Source organism: Bombus bifarius, unplaced genomic scaffold, assembly GCF_011952205.1.
Source record: "Bombus bifarius isolate JDL3187 unplaced genomic scaffold, Bbif_JDL3187 scf7180000007966, whole genome shotgun sequence".
NCBI classification, from domain to species: Eukaryota; Metazoa; Arthropoda; class Insecta; order Hymenoptera; family Apidae; genus Bombus; species Bombus bifarius.
This window is the reverse complement of record NW_022884352.1, coordinates 4,521,823-4,545,203: the sequence shown is the minus strand read 5'-3', so window position 1 is coordinate 4,545,203 and position 23,381 is coordinate 4,521,823. Positions and strand designations below refer to the sequence as shown.

Here is a 23,381-nt window from a genome sequence, read left to right as displayed (position 1 = left end):
TGATTGCTATCAAGATGAAAGTGGTGTGATTAATGCGCGTTTGATACGTGTTATGGCATGTATCGACATAAATATTTTAATGAAGAATTATTTACAAAAGGTATAAGTATTTGTGACTTGACGTCTTTCACTTTTCAAGCAAATATATAACAAGTGTTCTGATACAGCCGAGCAGATTTTTGCTATGGTTACCACATCTTTTGAGTGTAATACTTTGTAAACCAGCACATTATTTATTGAAATATTTCTAAAAAGTTCGCAGGTCGGAGGAAACTACCGAAGGAAACATTTAAAAACTCGTTTCCGTATAGTATCACGCAGGAACACTTCTTAAAACTATAATTTATTGCCATTAGGAAATTACTATCGTAGATAGCCTGAGACTTCTCTACTGTACTATGTATTCAGTAACAATTACTCTGCGTCGACAAGCACTTCGATGTGCTTAGCCAAGGATTTGTACAAAAATATTTCGCTTTTATCTGTCGAATCAAGCACAACCTTCGCGGGTTGAAATTCGCGTGCATCAGTCACACCCACGTGCATTCCAAGGATACTGAACAGCTTCCTGGTGGCTAATCGAAGGAACGAGCCACGGAAATAACAACTTCTCGTGGATGTTACGTAAATTCCGGCTAATAAGAATCTCCCGTGGGTTAGGGACGGAATTAATATCCGCCGTTGTGGGTGAATATAAATCTCTGACAAGAATCACGCTCCGGTGTTTACGTGTGCATGCTCGCGTGCATTCTCCTGGCATGCAATCTCGCCGTGTTGCTGCTGACTTTACGCGAAGCTCTTGACACCCTCGGAAAAGCGCATATCCCCATTCATAAGTAAGCGGACACTCGCAACAAATTAAATTCACATGAATGATCATCAGGAACGATTAAAACCTTCAAGAATTATTATCCCATTTGAAATTTTTGGCTATGTAAAACTTATATATTTAATGTTACAGTAATCTCATCAATTAAGTACAACCAAAGTTTCTACGTTCGCCACGTTCATCGATAACTCGTTTCGACCAATCTCGATATTAATTTATATTATTAGAATTCTCTTATTACATTGATAATTCTCGAAATGATTCTGTAAATCAAATTCAGATACAGATTCAAATTTTAACTGCAGTAATGTACTCCAAATTTCTTTGAATAAAATTTCGATTACAATACTACGAACTCGTTATTTTTTTTTTAATCTTTGCAAGCAGTGTTTTTTCGACCGTTCGCGAGATAACTCGTCAACGGGAGTGGTAAATTCCCCTTACGATTGGATAATCGACGCCACTGAATTAACAGGTATAAATTAATATGTTTATTCCAACAATCTTGTAAAGAAGATAATTACGCTGATGGTTATGTACAAGTTAAATAAGCGATCGTTTTAAGGATAGAAACCCGGTAATGACACGTTGACTATTCTAACGACGAAGAATAAGTGAAGTAAAGTGACGATGCTGTGTCGGAGGAAAGCTAGTCGTGGGTGAGTCTAATCCACAAGAAAGAGCTGATTTGTCAAGGGCAAGGTTTCATTGGGAGAGTGAGGGAAATACTTCGCTGTCAATCGGTTAATTTTCTAGGTTGGTTGGTGAGGAAGGGTGCTAACCGTCCCCTCGAGAGAGTTGCTAGTGGGAAGCATCATACGCGAGAGAACTAACTTTCCCGTAGTAACAATAAGGACCCTAGCTAGCAAATTCCTGAGATTTATAATGGGTCCTTGAGACTATTGAGAGTATGCAGTAAGGATGAACGGACATCTAGTTCCCATCTTGCCCGCGATGTGTGCCCTGGTCTAGGTAGAGTGTCGCCCGACGTACAAGCAGTTTCTCCCATCTTTTATCATATGCTTTTAATAGTCATTTTATATGAATCCGACATTTCGATCGGTCCAACTTCTTCCCTGATAATTTAAGAATACTCATTACCTTTTTCTTACGAGTATGATCCAATATTTATAAAGTAGCCGCTTTACTCGGCGAGTTCCTTTAATCGCAGCGAAAGAAATCTGCCAACTTGGCAGAGAATCAAATGGATAACGGAAACCGTGGAAGAACATTCGTGTTTTATACGCGTCATTAATATGCATCGGTTGCAACATAGTACAGCGCATAGATTAAAGGGGAAAAGGCCAATTGTTAATCTTCAAACCACTGGCTTCTTACATAAATTTTATCTTTTTTACTGTAATCTTCACGACCATGAATACTTGCAACCTTCCTCTTTGTATTTTCTCTCGGTACAGCACCTATCAACCTGGCTGCTATAAAATTATTCTAATTGCAGGTATAGTGCGCGATAAATATTGCTAGGAAGGTATTGAAACTACCGCAGGTGAGAAAGTCATAGGAACGTTAATAGTAATAATTAAGAGGCGGTGGTGATGAATCAGCTGATAGTTCGTTTGCATAAAACCCCTGGCTACCGGCGGCCTTTTCGTGCCAGGGGCCAAGAGGTATACGCATCCTGAACCTCTCGGTGTAATAAACATGCTATGCCTTCCCATAGCTCCGATAACGAATTTTCTTATCGGGATTGTACCAACCATGACAGACAAGATAATAATGATAATCCTCGGTTACAAGGTTTCACGTGATCAAAAATTCCTTGCGTTATACTTCTTTCAAATTACATAGCGAAACCTGTTATTAGCCACAAAGTCTGAGAAGATCGGAACCTTTTAAAAATTTTGAAATTTCCTGGACGAATAGCCTCGAGACTGACGAGGAGGTTTATCCAAACTTGAAATTAGTTTGAAAAAAATAGAAGGTTGGAAGAATGTAGCGTTCTATCTTCCAATAGCTGGGACGAATGCCATTTGTTTGAAAAATTTCATAGTGGCCGAAAGATGACCTGTGTAAAAGAAGATTAAATTATTTCCCAATACGGTTTCATATTTTGTTCCTTACCATGTTAATTACGCCATAAAAGAATTCAAAAACGTTGAGTTATTTTATTATACTTATGATAGACAGTGTCTTAAAATTATAATAATAATTAGTATCAGTGTATGGGTATATCAGCCTATCACAAAGATTGATATTACGATAATTTAACATCTGAGCGACTTCCCGTACGAGAAACGTGTTCGTTGTTGCAAATTTAAAATACCAAGCAGCATTTTATCGAGCCTGCATATGAATGAACTAAATCATACTGATTCTATGATTTCTTAGAGGATAATAACCCAGGAAGCAATCTGAGAATATCAGATATGCGTGTCTTCGAAACACCTCCGCGGTTTCACACGCAAAACGTCTTTTAGCATGCTCGGTTTCAGATTCTCGCGTTGGGTGGTCGATCACGCGGAAATAGACGTTTAATGATTCGCTTAAACTTTGACTTCGTGCAGCTAACAACAATTCCATTAATCTTTCTCCCCGATCGTCACGTTTTCTATGGAAATTATCATTTAAAATTCCAATCAAGATGAAATTGGATTTCTAATTCAATCAAATAATTCAATCGAAAAATTCGTTTCTTGATTATTTCTTTCCAGATGCGATGATCTTAGACCATCGAATTAGAGCCAAAAATCTTTGACGTATGCGCATTATAGATAATATAAAACATTTTGAAATTTCATTAGCACTATAACGAGCCCGACTCCCATGGCTATATTGGTAAAATGTGAAACCAATCTGAAAATATTATTTTTTATATATTGTATATATTTTTATTTTCTTTATATCGTTGTTCTATATGTTATTAAAAATATTCAGATACTTTCACGAGCCAGTACGTGATCGCTTATAAATATATCTATCTAGTAATAATTTGGACAGTCAGGAACAATTTATTAATATATATTCCAGTTAAAAAAGTGAAATTCTGTAAGTGGTTATGCTACTCCAATGAAAGTAGCAGCATCCTCTCTCGCGTTATCCTTAACTAAAACACAATTTCCCGAGTGTCCGTCAGGGCAAATTGTAGGGAACTTATGGAGTTACATGAAGAAAAGGGATTGTAGTTGAGTGAACAGAAAGATCATCGAGGAAATCGATGCAATATCCGATAGATACACGTGACTGTGCAAGAAGGGAATGCCGTGGATGCCTTGCGGTCTGATAACTTCTCATCCAGCATCGCGACGATGGAACTCAGCTCTTGTCATTCCTGTTGCCTCGTCACTTGGCCGAGGCCTTGTCTCGCGATAAACCAACGGTATACTAGGAGGATAGTTTTGAAGAATTTTTGAACCGTTAGAGCACGTAACGAGAGAACAATGCTTCATCTTCTATGCTAGAAGCGGAACGATGTATGATCGGTGCAACGGTACTTTATAATAAATTCCGACTTTGGGTCGATTCGTGCGTTTGGATTCGCGATACCATGGCTCTGCGTGTTTTACGATGGTCAAAGTGGGTGTTGCCAGCAAAGAAGATGGATCTAACTAGGCTTCCTGTTGCCGTAAAATAGTTAACTTTGATGTTACCGAAGTACGGAAAATCTAGACGAAGAGTTATCCATAACGCGAGTTTCCCTGAAGCGAAGAAATCTCGTAGCGGTTTCGAACGAAGCTTCCCATGAATAGCAGAATTCCTCTTGAACCTGTTTGTCATTCGTCAAAGTATTGAATCTTCTCGAGATTCAACAAGCCAATAGTTGAAATTTCTCTAATAATAAAATTAACGAATTATTCCTAGCTTTTCGATGAGTAGCAAAATTTCGATCATTCCATGTACAACCTGTCACCTATCAAAATACCGAATGTCTTTGAGATTCAGCAATACGTAAAACGATGCGAAAATGAGGGCATATCTAAACTCATTTCCTATTACCATGAAATAGTTACCATTGGAGTCCATAAAGCGTAGAAGAAATAACCATATTATAGTTAAAGTTTCTCTAAGACGATAATGAATTCTCTGACCCTTCCACGAGTAGCAAAATTCCTTTCAACCTGTCGCCAATCAAAGTATCGGATATCGTGGAGATTGCGGAATAAGTAAAACGATGCCGAAATAATAGCACGAGACTCGTGCAAAATAATCTCTAACCCCGACTATTAGCATCAATTCTCGTGTACAGCACACGTTACACGTCCATCATGGGTGTTTGTGCAAAGGCATCGGCAGTCCGTGACCACGTTCGTTCCAAAGATCCTCTCGGCTTCTCCTTTGTTTCGTTCCTTTTCCTTTTCGTTTTCATCCATCTCCGGCCCTCCAGTATCCTTCTTCCGTCCCTATCTTCGCGGTATAAAGGCATGCACACGCAAGCAGACCCTTCTCTTCTCTCTCGTACGTGCTCGTGTATAAACGTGCGATTCCTCTAGCCTGGCAGGAGACTCGTTCGTGTAGGTGGGCTCCTCACATCGGCGACCTCGAAAACTTCAACATCCTCCTCCAGGATGTTCGCCAACCGCCTGAAACGAATTGTGAGGAGACTAAAGGCCACACCGAGTCATATATGTTAGGTTCTTTCGACAGACTTCTTTCGTCGGCCACTAATTGATGGCTCTTCCGTGATCCTTTCGTGAGAGAATGCCCGTATTCTACTCTCAACTCTTCACGCTTTACGTTCAGAGTAAATATTATCTTTGTACCTGCATCTGTTTGACTATTCGCGAAAGAATCGGTAATTTCTTACGCACATAGAACAAAGTAGGGTTATTTGAATCAGAAGAATATTTGAGTCGAGTTAAGTAATTTGCCTGAGCTAAGTTCGATTATGAACAATTTTTAAGCGATCTGCATATGGAAACAGACTATTTGACTCGTTGTCGGTGACGTGATATACAATGAAATAATAATATATCGTGTACTTGCGTCGATAACTCGATGACCATTGCTTTTTCTAAGAGAATATAAATTCGTACTCTTCAATAGCGTGTGTATATTATTTCATTTCTGCGGGTTATTTTGTTGCTTGTTTTATCCGCTTCGTCACTGGATTATTCGAATGATTTTCTCCTTTTGATATCTTCCTTTGATGGATCTTCATTTATGCATGAATTATTATGGAATATTTCCCCATTCTTTCGTTATTTCGTTAAAGACTAATGGTATCTCATAATATACGACAAGTTTTATTATTCAAACTTCGAGATTGAATTTTAAGACTCAAGGAATTTTTGAATAGCCTTCAGGCAAGGATAACTATAAAAGAAATTTATGAAGGAAGAAATCTTCGATAAAACTACTAATAGAGACGAAGATCGATAGCGGTAAGCAGTTACGTAACGAGGATCGGGATTAATTGAAGATCGTTATGAGCTCATTCACGCAATAAGCACGTAGATGTAACTACTCGACTATAGATACGTTGCATAAGCATTGACCTTCGATAATAAACCTCACAATTTATGATAATAGATATCTAAGCTTACATGGTGTTACACCATCGAACGACTACGTTGATCTTCAAAATTTTCCGCTGTATATGTATATATAATAAATATAAAAGGTATATGTACTTGCATAATTATAATCGATTATATAATTATACTTGCCAAGAACCAATGAACTGAGACTTCGAAGAGTCTATTTACATCTATGAAACCGCATCTACAAGCCGTAAAAAAAGAAACACAGGCGAAAAAACTGAATTGAAGGTAACCGAGCATCCGGAATTTCCCATGCGGATAATACGAACAGAAGATCGCAGTCGAGGTGAATCATAGAAAAATGTACGTGAGGGAATACGAAATTGTAAAAATGCAACGCGTTCACCAGGGTGGTCTCCACCAGGAGAAGAAATACAATACTAAAAAACGATCTATCCGAGTCTTTTTACTTTCATCCGACTGAGTTAGATCCAACTAAGGATCGTGTGACAACACACGGTGAGGCTGGCTTTAGGGTGTGGTGTACATGAATACCGCGAAGAAATCATGGTCATGACTGTAAATAGAGTACACGAAGGGGTCCAGGATCGGTTCTGTCCTGGCCATAAATGCGATACCCCTTCGTTGCTAGGTAGGTGTGAAACGTAAAGTCAGCGATCTGACGAGGCTCGGGCCGATGCACTGCAGATTGCGAGTATCCTTGCTGAGGTCGGACGCCGAGCTTCGTCGAAGGTCGTTGCCTGCTCGATATACACGGTGTACCTTGAGAATTTTCGCCCAGCCTCCGCACCGCACACGTTCGCCTCTCTCCGTGGCACAGAAAGTGCTCAACTTCGCGGGGAAAGGCGGATATGGCAGTCCAAGTGTGTTTTTGATGTCGTTGAAAGGATTCGTGCATATCCAGCCTTTGTTGCTTCGGGTTTCAGCGTAAAACGCAAGTTAGGTGATTTGGCAACTGGTCTTTGAAAGAATTTCCGTATTTTCTGTTTCTGCCACTCTATTTTGGCTTTCATGCGAGTTACAGGATCTAGAAATTGATCTCCGAAGGGATTCTTGTGTTTTATGTTTCGATCGCTTTGCTTTCTGGTTCAAAGTAGGTCGGATGATTTGGAACTGATCTTTAGGAATCTTTGAAAATATTTGTTTGGATGTGATTTGAAAAGATTAGCGAATTTTTTTGTTTCTGATACTGTATCTTCGAGATCTACGTTAATGAATCTAGAAATCGATCTTCGAAAGGAATCTCGTGTTCCCTGTTTCTTTCGCTTTGTTTCTGCGTTCGAGGCAAGGGAAATGATCTAGAAACTGATCTTGAGGAATGTTTGGAAAGGAATGTTTCCTGATGATTCCATCATTAACTTATCGTATAAAATAAATACAATTATACCACTAAATACTCATTTTCCTTTCAATAAATAGAAAGTATTCTTCCATTATTAAAATCCATTAACATTTTAATCGGCTGCTTTAGGAATTCAAGATAACTTCTCCGATTACCAATTCAGGTTTGTGGAAACTGGCACATTTTATAAAATATAGTCCAGATGTTATCATAGATATTCGTTACCTATGATTATGAGAATTAATTGGATCCCTCGATTAAGTTTAATACTCTCCACAAGATATGATCATCCTCTTTTTTTTCAACTAACTTAATCCGTTCTGTTGTCGTGATATCCGCACATTTTTATTACACTTTGTTAACGGTTTAATAATCCTGCAAGGAGAAGATAGGACGAGAAAAGGACAATTAATTCGAGGTGTGTTAATACGTTAATGACGATAATGATACCGCGTCGACAACGACAATCACGACTCCGAGTTGCTTGGAAGATCCTGTCAAGGTCGTGGTTCTTGATTTACAATGCGGCTCGGAAGCACGAGGTATCTGCTCGGCGGTGTAAACCACAATATACGTCATTCTTCCAGAATATTTTCTTCCACGATCAAATCTTCGTAATAACCTCGTAATAAATTCTCCTTGTTGATGTTCCAAGATGAGTCTGAGAAGCAACGAGACTGGTAAAGTAAAAATATTTCATAAATATTTTATATGTACAGCGGAACACGAAACTGTTTAGACACTTGGCACAGAAAATTTTTGTGAATATGTTATGTCTATGGAATGTCTATGGACTCTGGAACGAAACATTATCGTAATTCTATCGATTAAATTTGAAACCAATCCAAACAAGCATATACAAGTTACGAAACAAAATCTACTTCAAACATATATTTAGTAAAAAATTAACGCAAAGCATGAATAGCCATCGTAAATGTTTTAAATATACGTAAACTGGTATCTTGCAATTTTTATATATATTTGCAGACTTGTTTTAAATTGTACCAACATAATCGTAACAGTCGAATCTTATAACAATGCTAATGAAATTTCAAAATATATATATAGTACACATAATATGTACCAAATACTTTCGTAAGGCTGTGTAGGCTGTTCCTTTTATTCCAAACCTTTCCTGTATCCTTTATAATCCGTCGCTACTAGTAGCCATTTAATTTTGCACGTCGATTAACTCCTTTTGGCGCATTCATGCACTGCCGGATCATTACCATTAATGCAAACGATAATCGCCGCTAATGAGAGTAATTCGCAATCAAAGCTTCCTGCTACAACGACGGACAATAAGTGTAATCAAACGACCATGATGATCGTTCTTCGAGAACAGGGACAATTATCTGTGGGCGTTGTAGCTGCGATTACATGTTTGCTTAGCGGCCTCCTGTAGCCCAAGGATCAAACAAAATACGAACGAAGGAGCCTGAAGTTTAAAAAATTCACTTAAAAATAATCCCATCTTTACGATGTCAGAAACTGGCAACTTCGCCAATGGAGACTTACACGCATACTCCAGGCAAAAGTCTGTGTAAAATTTAAAGGAAGCGATGGAAACAATCGATAAAATAGTTAAAATTTGTCCAGTTTTGAAACTAATTTGATAACTGTCCTGATAAGACCCTTAAGAGTACTTTCGTCAGCGAGTGTGAATCTTCAAATATGCTTCAGCGAGAGCCTTTGAATGAAACGTGAATCAACCGAGAGAGTATCGAGAAAACTAATAAATAATCAATTTCACTTGGTCGGCGGTGCACGAAAGGGAAACGAGCTGGCCTGGCAAAGCAAAGTGGACGCGGCCGAGGGAAGAAATGACGGAGCCGCTCCTTTCTCGGCGGTATAAACGAACGAGACGAAGGAATCAGCGAAGAGAGAAGGCGAGGAGCGAGAATGGTCCGGTTTTTGCTAGCAGGGTGCAAGGACAGACGGATTGCTCAGAGGACTGAAAGTCGTGGGGAACGTGATCAGCGTCACCGAAACGCTCGTAAACGAGAGAATTGCAACAGCCGGCACCGAAACCCGCCTATACGCACCGCGTTTTTGCCAAGCTTGTTTGAACAACTAACCAGACGATCGTAGTATAATGGTACAGCGTAGAAACGGAGACACAGATAAACATCGCTGTAATTTTACTCGATTTACTTCATGTGTTTGTTGCCATAAAGGAGGCGCTTTGGTTCAAAGTGGTTTTGACAAGTAGTTTAAGCTAGGATCAAAAGTGGATCAAGTCAGTTTGAAGGATTAGAAAACGTTGAAATTTACCAATGATAAATAGTTTTACGTTTTACGTATTTGGTTGGTACGTAAATGGTTTTACGTATTTATGAAAAATTTGGAGATGCAAGAGTGCATATGGAATACGTATAATAAGCAGAAACATATAAGATAAATAAAATCTCTAATTAGATTTCCTTTTTTTATTAATATTCATAAAAACATGAATTTATATAATTATCTACACTGTAGCGACCAAATTTGGAACGATATTTGATTTGGAGTGGTTGGACAGTGATCTTGGAAAGTAATCAAGGCTAGGAGCAGAGGTAGACTAAGCTAGTTTGATGAGAAAAATTGTACTCTTGGTAAAATCGAAGACTACCAAATTTGGAATCATATTGTATGATTTAAGGATGATGGTATTCATAAAGCTGAGTAATAAAAAAAAAAATTGTCGAAACTTTGTTATAGGACGACGGTGGTATCGAGTACTTCAACACTATAGTGGTGCAGCCGCACCTGAAGTTGATCACGAACCAGGGCAGAGGTTTTCACGTGAGATGCCGATACCAAACACGAGACAAAGTAGTAACGAACGATCAAACCCACGTGGCCATGCTGCAGTCTCTACCGCTTCAGGTAACGATGCCATTTTCCTTTGAAATCCTACGATCAATGAGACATGTTCATTCAATTATTGCTACAAGCCCTAAACCCGAGTTACATCAACGTCAAACATGATTACGGCATTCAGGATGAGCCTATTTTCTAATTTAGCGAAAGACCAGTCAGGAGAAGCTTTTTCTCTTCACCGAGCAAAAAAGTATCGAGCAATCGTGAAAGATCGGGAAACGTTCCGCAGATGAATAATAAATTGCGTTTTACGTCTCTCGACAGGCAACAGCTCCTATGCCAGGATGCACGATGAAGATCTTCAACGGAGATCCAACGAGGCATCAAGTGGCGGAAAACGTGAAGATCGGGGACCCTTTGACCTTGGTCATTAGCATCGACAAACAGGAAATGTTCGGGCTGAAGATCTCCGACTGCCTGGTGCGCGACGGCTTAGGATGGGGAGAGCAGAGACTCATAAATGACGAGGGGTAATTTTGTCTTGCATATCTTTGGCAAATGTAAATGATAAATATAATATTTAAGAGTATACGATATACATATGTTTCGATGATTCGAAATGTATAAGGTTTACAAGAGATGCCTTTTTTGAAGAACTAACGTTCTGACGAATTACAACAACGTGAAACAATTATATATAATTTAGGTACACAGGTTCTTGTGAGAATGATCAAGCCGCATGGGTTTCATCCTTCAGATGTTTAATTCATCAGAAAGATCGAATGTATAGATTCTTATGAGTATGCACTTCAGTCTTCAATAACTGTGGTCCTTTGTTATAAAATGACGAACTAAATCAACTTCCTTTGGATGCTGAACATTGAAAAGAAACGGTGACTAATATATCTTTGTCCAACGATTCACATTTACCCATCGATGAATCAAACCAAACAAAAATTCTCTCTTCCATTTTACTTCGTTTTTCATATTTATTCCATCCGCGGAGACGTTTAATAATAGACAGGATAGCGGACGTAAGAATATTTCTTCGACCGGTACAAATAAATTGTTCGCGTCAGAGCATCGTATGAATTATTCAAGGGTCGGAATTCAGGGTATAAAGCGGGCCGGTTCACTGACTTCTTTTCATAAGCAAATCAGCTGATCCAACCAACAGGTTGCACGCACACTTTCCCTCTTGATTTGTTCGTGCAATTGCAGAATATTCCTAGTATTCGCCTTCTATTTTCATATTGATCGATCTCGAAGGAACAGCCTCTGCAAAGATTATATAAGCAGAGAAAAGTATATGTTAGAAATTTCTGATAGCAAATTATTCATATAATTTCAAAGTTCTGACGCAACACCTGTTTTTCTGAGGTTTATTACCAGAAAACACTTCTCGATTTGATTCGTTCTTCTCGGCACAATGTTTCCTCTCTTTTAAGACTTTATATGTTCTCAGTTTAAACGATCAAATCCGCCATACTCGGCAGACTAAGTATATATAATTATCAATTATTGCAATTAAAAGTATTTTCAGATTTAGCACATCTATATACAAAAACTGTGTTGCTATTACAGTTGCCCAGTCGACGGTGAGATCATGGGACAATTCACGTATAACGAAGATAAGACGGAGGCAAGGGTGAACTTCCAGGCGCATAAATTCCCCTACACAGCCAGTGTCTACTACCAATGCAACGTCAGACTATGTGTAAAACACGGTGGAGGATGCAGCAACACGGTAATCAAAATTCTACCTTTCTTCCTCATAGAAATTCTCTTCCTCGTAGTTGTTGAAAGATCGTTTAGAAAGATTGGGATGAACTATGTAATTGTAACAAGTTGGTTAGAAAGAAGATCCTACGAGGAATCATTTGGAGAAAATCCAAAAGAAATCATCAATATTCCACTGTTGCAGCCACCGGCGTGTAATTTGGTATCCAGACGTCGCAGGGACACTGCCGACGACAACGCAGTGAAAGGTGTCGAAGGACTGGACGGAGGAACGCCAGCTACCATCGAAGTTTATAGCGGACTATACGTGAACGAAGCCTCGGACGTTGGCTCCAAGTCAGACTTTACCGACGACGTCTTCAGAGAAAGGGTTAGTCGCATTGATATTCCTGTCCGTTACCATTTCCTGGTAAAATTCAGAAACATACGTAACTTCGTAGCTTTCGTTCGTAAGACGTGTGAGACGGAAATATAAATTATCAAGGAAAACACAGTGAAGCAATTTTTAATACATTAGACAGGATGTTCGGAGGAATCTGTTAAAAAATTGAAATCAAAACGCGATAGAAACGTGTAGTAGTACAAATGTTAGTTCGTAGATAATTTAGAAGAAGTTTCGAATCGAAGGAGACAACAATTTACCCATTTTCTGATCCTGAGGAACTCGGCTTATATAATTTGCAGACTATCGACGATCCCGACAACATCTGCATTTCGCAGAGGAGCTTCGCCATCGGCATCGCGATCGCGGGTCTGATCCTCATGCTGGTGGTAGTCGCGGCCATTCTAGCACTGCTGGCCAAGAGACGACACAAGAGCATCTCGACGACGGGCTCGTCCATCTACAGCGGACCTTACACGAACACTGCATATAGTCACAGCAGCTAAGTTCATCCGAACCTCGATATCCTCGAACAAACGAGGTGATTCGAATGAAAGAACGAAAAACTTTAGCTATATGGTAGTGAAGCGAGCGGCCAATCGATACTAATGTCGAGATGGAAATTTTTCCAATTATATCGGTTCTACGTTAGCCTCGGTGCATCGAGGTGTAGAGAATTTAGATGGATTAAACGAGATTTTGCTCAACTGCCGATGCTATTGTTGCTTCTTTGAAGATATAGCTCAGAACCCTATAGGTCCGAACACGTGGTCGAATGTGCTCGATTAAGAGAGGGTGCACCACCTTAAAAATGTTCAAAAATAGGCTAATTCTAAGAATCTTCTTTGAATAATTACGATACAAAGTGAAAACTCCAAATTTTTTCCTAATAATTTCCTCTCTAACTTCGTTTGTGAATTTCGGAAAAGAATTTGGAAACTACCTAAAACCTTCAAGAGAAGTACAATATAAGGTTCGGTTTGTTCAAATTGTTAGGGCGGTGTACCTCCTGAATCAAGAAATTCCTGCGTATTTTATTCAGATACGTTTCTTGCCATCCGTTTGACAACTCGTCCCAACAACTGCCCTTTCGAAATTCCCCCAATTGTAAAATTGTTCATAAGAAGCACGTGTTAGAACCTGAGCAGTTTTAGAGAAATCCTAGCCTAGCCAGAGACAACTTGAGACGAATCTACACGAAATCCTTAGGATTAACTTTAATATATACGTTATATTATTATTATTATTTTTATTATTATATTATATTATATTATATTATATTATATTATATTATATTATATTATATACATATTGTATACTAGTCCGGTATACGCTGTCCTAGCTAACCTAGCAGCCGCACTAAAAACAGAAGGCGCACCATATGAATATTCTCTCTGTCTCCATTATCCTGGCAATTTAACTTAATCATCAGCGCAGAACGACTCACTCTAGCGTTTAAGGTGAAGTCGCCAGAGATACTTCTTAAGCGAATCAAACGCCCCAGTGATTTTTAACTACCGTCCTTCTTTTCCTCCTATCCCGATTTCCTAGCCAAGTATTGCATATTTCTTATCCGCATCTATGACAATTCTTTCTCAATATTTATAGTCACGGTCTTTTTATTCCTTCTTCTTTCTCCCAAATTTTGTGGCGAAGGGATAATCCTTGACTCCTGAAACTCGGTTACTTAAATTTTCAAATTCTAAGTTTGTTCTATCAGTTACCAATAGACTGTGGATTTTTATGCAAATTTATCTTTCGCTAAAGAAATGAAAGCCAAGGAGAAAATTTTCATTTGCTAAATATTATGGATTAAGTGTTATTACTTTCATGTAAAACGTATCATGTCAACGTATAATCCATTTATCTTACTTCTTTATAAATACAATTAGAACTTCGTTTATATGGACTTATCAAGTATGGACAAATAGTTCACCCATTTTTTCACTTTCAAGCTCCTCGTAAATGCATAACAATCCACACTCTAGTTACCAGTTTGCTTCCTTTACAGAATCTTCGACTATCATCTTAATGAATATAATTTCCTCGTGACAAGCAATAAACAAATCACGAGCACTTAACCAGCTGCTGGCTAATCGATTACAGACAAGTTTCTGTGCATTCGAACGAATCGAGGCTGCTTCGAACAGGCAACTCGGTAAACTTGTATGGGATGCATCGGTTATTACGTGCTTCCGACTATGTGCTACGGTGTTTCGTGAGATTAAGTCCCGTTGCCGCGGGAACGAGGAGAAAAGAATCACGCTACATCGTCCTGTACACACCAAAGATTAAAAAGGTGTTAGAAGAAGGAGATACGCTATCGTTCACAAATATCTGGATACTTTTGTCGATTCGTAGTAACAATATAAGAATTGCAATAAATTGCATAAACTGGCTAATAGCAAAGTAATAATTAGAGACGGCACTGGAAATTATTACAATATTTTTTCATTTTCATTTGCGATATTTAAGATTATTTATATACTATCGATATTGAAATATTAATTGTTCCAATATTTGGTAAACTTCTCTCACAGGTACGAATTACTCTGATTAAATAATATGATGTTTATTAATCATGTAAAGAAAATATGCACAGCTACAGCTATTTGGAAAAACATTTCATGCGCACCAACCGAATATAAAATTTACTTATCGTAATTTTATAATGAATCTTATCAAATACAAGTAAACGTCCAGATACTTTTGAATGGTAGCGTATAAACCAGTGGAACGTCTCCTCGTGTCCATGACCACGGGACATTCGCATGAGTGTGGCAATAAACGAGTGCATAATCCATTATAACGCTTAAACGTAAACTAGTTTCCATTGAATCGAGGTGCTGCTCCGATAACGATGCCCTCTTTTACGGGATACTTCCGACTGTTACCTAGACAATAAATAAGGATAAAATATCTGTTAACGAATGACGTAATTTACGTTCAAATCGGAAGTACCCTGTATAATTGCTTCGTCGTTTCTTCGATTCTTTTACGACCAAAAGCTAATCGATGGACAAGCGTATCTCGTCGTAGAGAATCTAGTGACTTTTTGTGGAAGAAAAAGAATCGAAAAAGAAGTGAGGGTATCGCCGTTTTATTAGTCGCGCGGAGCGTTCTTTTCTTCTTAGTTTTTAATTTGTGAGGAAAAAAAAGGAGTTACGCGGTCGCGTAAATGGGTCCAACGTGGTGGTGGGTACAGATCGTAAAATTTACATTTAAAGAGAACAGAGGGAAAGAAAAGACAGAATGGACACGCAAACGTAACACTCGTAACCTATAAGCTATACGCAAGAAATTAAGAAAACGGACAGAAAAAAAAGTATAAAAATGTTGATTCGATTTACATGGAACCGCTTGCTCCGACGATTGTCTCTGTACACCTACGATCGCTCATAAAGTTCAGTTTGGTCAGGAACATCGTACAATAAGAATTTTTATCGTAAAATTATGTTAAACGATGGAAAGTGAAAATTTACTATCATATAAAAGTATAGCTAAAAGATTAAAGTATAGCTAGCCTTGTCTAGAATAGCGCGAAGATGTAGCATGACATCCAACAAAAATTCGTCCAAAAATACTGTGAACTATCTAAGCTGTATAAAATCTAGGAGATACGACGTTCTTACTTGTAAGATATCTAACTTTTATGAAAAAATAATCGAAAATTCTTCGTCGCGATGTTTCACAAATGTGTAACAAAGTGCAATAATTTCGAGCGATCGGTAGTGTTAAAGAACGTCGTGGATCGAAAGCACTCGACGAATGGTATAACAAACGAGCGTTATCGTTTCGTCGTATTCGTGGCATTGGTTCATAGCGACATTGGGGATAAAAACTGCCTGTATAGAGTTCTTTTTGTAAGGATACGCGATTCTTCACTAGGTCCTGCAATGTTTCTCTGGACCCTTGTCCAAAACTTACAACGAACTTGTGTAAATAACGAAAACGTAATAAATCTTGTAACCATAAACAAACGTAGTTAATTAATACACCACGAGCAAACATTCCGATTTCACTAATAAAATGTATCCTGTCAGTTTTTTAGCGTCCTATAAAAGAAAATCACGACATTAGTCATAGGTGGAAGTAAAATTTAATTTTACTATGAAATTATGAACAATATACAGGGGATGATACTTTACAATTGTAAAACGAACACCCTAACACAGATTTAAATGTAGAATTTACTATATTGTAAACTAACCTCAAGAAATATAACGATAACTTCTTCAATTCTTAAACATGATACTTCACTGAAACAATGACGAGATAAAGATCTATACTTGTACAGAAATCAATGAAACTATCCGATAAATTTTTTAACTATATATCAACCATATAACCGCGATCGCAACCAATCGGCTCATATTATTTATGATACAATTCATGATTGTATCACGTATAATGATGCAATTGGGAATACCGAATTTAAAGCAAGATGAAGATTCTTATCATTTTGAACCAATATTCTGATGCTGCATGTTAAATTTTTCACATTTACAACGAGCTGCCGGCAGTTGCTTCCTCTTCCCAATGATGTAATTTCAAATCTTAGTTTCAAAATTCACCATCAGAGTGCGATTGCTTCAGGAACGTATCACGTTCTATCAGCACCCGGATGCTATTCGAATTTTCCTGAAAATTTCCATATCTCTCTGTTTACATGGAAATATGACAAATCACTGTAAATTAATATACTGCGAACCATTTCAGTCATTTTAATACTAGCTGTATACAGAGTATAATTAGATAGTTTCTTTTTAAACGACAACGATGAAAACACGAGAATTTTTGTGATCAGCCTCAAAAATTAGAACAAACATAAGAATTCTGTCCGCAATATGTTAATAACTGTTATTATATTAATATATATGTTAAATGTTGATAACAATTGATACAAATTCAGATTCTCACCATCTTGAAGCAATAACACGTTATTGTATATTAAATTTTTGACGAGCTCTGCAGTTGCTTCCACTTTCCAATATGACACCGCGCGAAATGGTGTAATTTCAAATTTTAGTTCACATAGCTACCACAGGACGCAGATAACTCAGCTACGTATTTTGTTCTATTAGTACCCCGATACTGTTCTTTCTCTAAATTTATTTTTGTACAAAATTTTATAATTCGTTAAAAAATTGTTTGAAATATATATACCATTAACAGGACAATTACTTGTGACGATAATATTAATTGACTTATTGAAAAACAGCATATGACGCTTATTCAATCCTTACTGCCGTAACCTTAACAAAAATATTAAATGTCATTCACCTGATGTAATATTTTATTGATGTTTTATTTTATAAAACTGTTTCAATTACGAGAAACTGAATAAAGACTTCAGGGAACTCAAATATAATCTACTTGAAGAAATTTATTGCTGAAAATAATGAAAAGTATACCAAAAAAGAACTCGAGAAGCTACTTATTGGTAGTCGTCAAAAACCATTGAAAAAAGTCAAATTTATTTAATAAAATGATAAAATTTTTTGTATGACTTAACAGGTAACGGAAATAAAACGAATATTAAATGTTAGGAATGATTAAAAAATCTCGCAAAGTATCAAACGAGAGTGTCTTCTTTTTTATTGAATTATATATAATTCGTTTTTGGAAAATATGATATATATATGTATATAATATAACAAGAAATATAATTAGACTGACATGAGTTCTATCAAATTGTCCGGCTCTCTATGATGTTGTGCATCTTTGGGTTGGTAGTATAGCTCTTTTGTTTCCATCATACGATTCCTAATTTCATTCACCTTCTCGGTCACCTTCGTGATGCATATGCATACGAATTCTTCGATTCGTCGTAGGTTTTCTTTTGTTATTCCTCTTTTCTTCCCACACACACTCACTCACGCTTTCCCTCAATCATCTTTTCCCTATGTAACTCTTTGAGGATCAGCCTATGTATATATCCTACATATGCCTTTTACACATACATTTCTTTAAAATTATATACAAAATATGGAAACTCTTTTTCCACAAAATTAATGCAAATCATAGAATTTTTCATACAAAAAAGGACCAAACATTTCAAAGAAAATTTACTCTCTCTGAGACTCAAAGAGTTAACCATCATCTTGACACAGTGTTTGGCCCAATGTTATCAGTGAATACATTTGAATCATCTTCTTATTTCTTAATACATAAATATTAACATTCAACCTTTTCACAGGACAAGAAACGATCTGAAGATATCCTGCACAGAAATCTCAGTCCAAATGAAAACTCTAAATTATAATATTAAGCATAAAGGCACAGCCATCGTTTACTCTTGTTCCACGTGATATGTCGAACGTAAAAGAAACAATCAGGTGTGATCTGGAAAGAATACAAATACGCAAGTGTAGCTCGTCTGAACCTCGTTTGTTGCATTTATATTCGCAGTCAAGATCAATCGACATTTCAGATGTATTCACCATGGGACATCGCATTCCATACTCACTAATTGTGAAAAACGATCTTGCAAGATAACGATTTTTCTTTTTTGATGTGAGACGTCGAGTTCACGCCAACTAGCATCTAAAAAGATCGGCAACGAACGAATCGTCGTCTACTCTTTATTCTGCGTCCCGCACAGTGTTCAATAGAGGAAACGATAAAGAACAATAAGAAAAAATCAAATCAAATCAAAGGGTCGCCGATCTCCAATCCAACGCGCTATTTGCGGATGCGACGCACAAGAAGCGGCAGGATGAAGTTGCCAGAACTTCTTTACGCGATTACAAACTGAAAAGCTAACTTGTGTGGCGTTTTAGCCGCGAAAATAATCAACTAATTTACTCTTCTCTTCTCAAAAATAGAAAGTTCCTATCGCTTCTCGTGGAGCACGGATAACAATTGAAAGAGTTCGATTACACTCCTCACATGGCGGAAAAGTTTTAGCCGCGTGCCGGTATTTTATTGGGATCAGCTAATCGTGGCGCAAAAATTAATCAATTTTCAGGCACCCGGTTACACTTAAAGGCTAATGAGTCTTCGACGTGGCGACGCAATCAACGGAAGGTGATCAGGAAGATGCGAGGATCTCCAAACGAAAAAGCTTCGAAAAACTTCATATGCTCATTCTTTCATACTCATCCTCATTTTCAATTTGTTTGTTTTTTGTTTCATATTCTCTTCACCCTTCATCGTTCATCCTCTCCCACTCTCTCACACACGAATTCTTCATTTTATTCTTTTTTTTTAATTCTCTCGCTATCGTCAATCTCCTTTTTTATGTTGCATACAAAAATAGTAGGAAACGAACGTGAGGTTACAATGACTTTATCACCCGTTCTCTTCGTCGATCGTACATAGTTTTTAATATCCCTTGAGCCCATCATCCGGTAAACGAATGATTTCGTCGATTCTCTCGTTCCTTCTTCGTCCCTCTGTTTTTTTCCTCTTGCATTTCTACAATAGCCCAGGCGAACTTACGAAATCACTTGTGAACAGTGCTCGATACACCTGCTAATCACATCTCTAGACTCTCAACTCTTTCTTCCACAGCGTATAACACATGTGTATATTAAATAAAGCGATTTATTATAAAATAAGAACGCACCGAAAGAAAACGTTCCTGCAGAACGTGTTAAGCGGAACGAATCACGAGCGTGGTGCAACAGCAGATGCATCGAGTTTTCTGATAAAAGCGCATGCGAGCGAAATGAAAAATAAATAAATGTGACTATGCAATTACAATCATGACTTTGGTTCAGCTGCTCCGGTTGCACGACGTAAGCGCGACTGCCTGCAAATAACGCTCGACCATAAATTATATCATTATACACATTATGCACTTCTTTTTCTTTAATCGTATTCTCGCATCTTGTTCTCGTAATTGATTATAAAAATATCATAAAATTACGTAGACTGAATAACATTTGAAAATAATGAATTTCAATGTGGCGAAAAAAAATGGTGAACGTCACTTGCAAGCGGTTTCTCTCCATAATCGATATTATAATCCTGTTTCACATTTTTCCTTTCCTTCTTTTGTTAATTAAGTTTTAGAGAGATTCGTGAACTGTTTTTCTTTTTTTTTTGTTGTTTTTTTGTTATAGGTACAATTATCTTCATTAATCACTACGACGACTTTAGGTACGGTTAAACACTACTTTGTTGTGCGCCCATCTCTTTATAATTGAAACATTTGAATAGTTTTAATCCGTCTAATATTTATTCTGCTCAGGTCTCTCTCGTTTCCACTCTCACTTTCTCCCTCTTTTTTTACCTTTTTTTTCTTTCGGTTCTTTTTAAATCTAGAGATCTTTAGATAAATTTATCACGCTTTCTTATGAAGAAAGTAGTGCCTCTCTTTCGCGTCGCTTGGCATAGGGTAGATAAAAGGTCGCGGTGCGCGCATTTTTTTCAATTAAATCTCATAAAAAGATAGGCACACCCTTCACCTACGTCCTGAAGTACAATCACCGTAAGCGAAGCTTCTGGATGGATTCCACTTGGTATTTCTCATGCGGAGCAACGTACACGCCTTACTAAAAACTTAATAGAAATGATATTTGAAATATTGAACTTAGATTTAGCATTGTTATGGATAGTAGATCGATTAACTAAAAATGAATGTTAATTGCGATATGAAGATCGTCTACGTTGATCCGCAAATGAATTTTTTTCACAGACGGAGACATTATTAATTACGACGATCACGCGTCACCATCACCGCTGCCAAACTAATTACATATTACTTCTTCGTAGAATCGGGCGTGAAAAGTATATCTAATTACGTAGTTCGGATATCTATAGGATTCAGAAGCGTGCTGTGAAGCTTGGAAGACGAATCATAGTTACTGTATGGAGCGTCTGTCGCGTTTTCATGTTCATTCCCCTCGTGGGGAAACCTTACAAAATAATACAGAATTGTCGTTAAACGTGCGCGTCTCGTATCGGCTAAAACTTTACATCAATTCCCTATTTACGGACGATCAACGGAAAAAGAGAAAGAATGGCTTTCTTTTAAAGACGTATGTGAGACAGGTTTTCTTTCGTGACACTAAGCTGTGATGGTTTCGCGCTACTTATCTACTTGTGTCGAACTAGGTATATAGATCCATGTACTGAATACGTTTACATTTTCTCCTCCAGCGATACATTAACTTGTACTAAAGTAATCGTCAGAGATCAGAAGCGTTAGCGAATCTTAGAATGCAGGATATCAGGGAGACGATTATTATGCCAGAGGGAACCTTTCGAATATAAATCGCGTTTATCTCCCTGATGAAACATTTCGTTTACGCAATACTTATATACAATAAATCACGTTGCAAGTATCATTAAATATTCGATGAAATTATGGTTACTCTCGTGTTCGAATGAAAAGAATTGAAAGCTTTCTTGGAAGAATTCACAACTCCATAAAAGGCCGATAACGTGAAAAATCTTTTCGATATAAAATTGAGGTAGCAAATAATTTCATTCCTATCCGCGAGTCACAACTGGCAGCAATATTTTTGTTCTGTTCTGTTCTTCCTACTTCTTTCCCCTCTTTTTTTTTTACTTTTTCCTTTTTGTCTTTTTTTTTAAAGATTAACGCAACTCTTTGATGGCAGTACACAGAAGAATCAATGAGCAATGATCATTCCTGAAAGAACGTAGAGCCGATCCAGAGATTCTGGCTGGACAGCGTTTGCGATTGCTACTGTAAACGTACTCAGTAACGTGTATTATATAATACTCGTACATTAGTTTTATCGTTATTTATAATGAGGATTTCCTAGCCGGTCGAGAGTGATCCGTAGACCGGGCCAGGCAATCCATGCATATATATCTGTGTTCATTTTAAAAGTACCTTCTCTTAAAAGTAAATCTCACATTTATATAGTATCTGTAAAACCGCGATTAAAATATCTCCAGATATAATATAATATACTGTATATATAATATATAATAATTGTAATAGTTAAAATTCTGTTCAGTAACTCTGTTCGGTGTGTACCACTGGGTCTATCGTGCCCTACGCCAAAGAACAACGCACAGATTATCCTTCCTTTATGCACTCAGTGTTCTCTCCTTTGAATATTCTGATAATTCAGATTTTTATTATATGATCGGTATGAACGAATTTCAATGTGTCTTCCTTTTCCTTCTTCTTTATTTTATGTTAGTTTCATCGGTCACCGCATTTTATCAAAAGAGATGTATAACATTTTCATTTTTATCTTAGGGGTGATTTTCAATCTTGTTTGTTCCTTTTTCGATTTTTGTAATACGTGAATTTTTATATTCTAGTAGTGTGTGCTTTTTATATTTCTTTTCTCTTAGATATTTAATTAAAAGTATTATTAATATTAATAATAAGAATCATGTATGCATAGCGGTAAACCACGAGCTGCTCATTCGGTTCTTCTCAATTAGCCTGTAACGATATAATTGTCTTTTTCTTTACATTCAGCACTGATCCTCTTCCAAAATTGGCCCGGGTACTTAATATTGTACCAGTTGGTTTCGGCGGGTGATTGTCACCTTCACGGTCCCTGAAATTAAAAGATTATTTCTGAGAGCAGCGCAGGCTTCCATTATCGATTCTCGTGATACAATGCCAGTGAATTGTTGTTGTGCAAATCAGGATTGCGTTAAACGAATGTCATTAATATATCATATACATATACATATATCAGCCGATCTAAAGCATAGTTCCATGTATAGAGAAAATAGAAATCGCACGATGAATTGCAAATGTATCGTATAACTGTAGCTAATATAAAACAAATATAAAGAAGAAATTTTAAAAACATGTCGCTTCTGAATCAAAAATTTACCACGATATGTTTGTTTAAATCTATGTATATAGTCCGAGGGTGATTT

General features: G+C 37.3%; 2 protein-coding genes across 18 annotated transcripts in view; one reads left to right on the top strand and one right to left on the bottom strand.

The window, feature by feature from the left end:
- The window catches only part of LOC117206597, a 73,067-nt gene extending 56,537 nt beyond the window's left edge, over nucleotides 1-16,530 (top strand). The window contains exons 5-9 of the mRNA XM_033446076.1: nucleotides 10,331-10,498; nucleotides 10,757-10,962; nucleotides 12,017-12,179; nucleotides 12,357-12,542; nucleotides 12,857-16,530. Of these exons, the coding sequence (XP_033301967.1) occupies nucleotides 10,331-10,498; nucleotides 10,757-10,962; nucleotides 12,017-12,179; nucleotides 12,357-12,542; nucleotides 12,857-13,060 (927 nt within the window). The 3' untranslated portion in view covers nucleotides 13,061-16,530. The remainder of the gene's footprint in view (nucleotides 1-10,330; nucleotides 10,499-10,756; nucleotides 10,963-12,016; nucleotides 12,180-12,356; nucleotides 12,543-12,856) is intronic.
- Nucleotides 16,531-18,442: 1,912 nt separating this feature from the next.
- LOC117206464 (R3H domain-containing protein 1-like) overlaps nucleotides 18,443-23,381 on the bottom strand; it is a 29,250-nt gene continuing 24,311 nt past the window's right edge. For all 17 annotated transcript variants that reach the window (XR_004487408.1, XM_033445869.1, XM_033445951.1 and 14 more), the window contains one exon: nucleotides 18,443-23,050. Coding sequence is in view for 15 of the 17 variants with exons in the window: in XM_033445869.1 (XP_033301760.1) it covers nucleotides 23,001-23,050 (50 nt within the window). In the remaining 2 variants the exon portion in view is untranslated. The remainder of the gene's footprint in view (nucleotides 23,051-23,381) is intronic.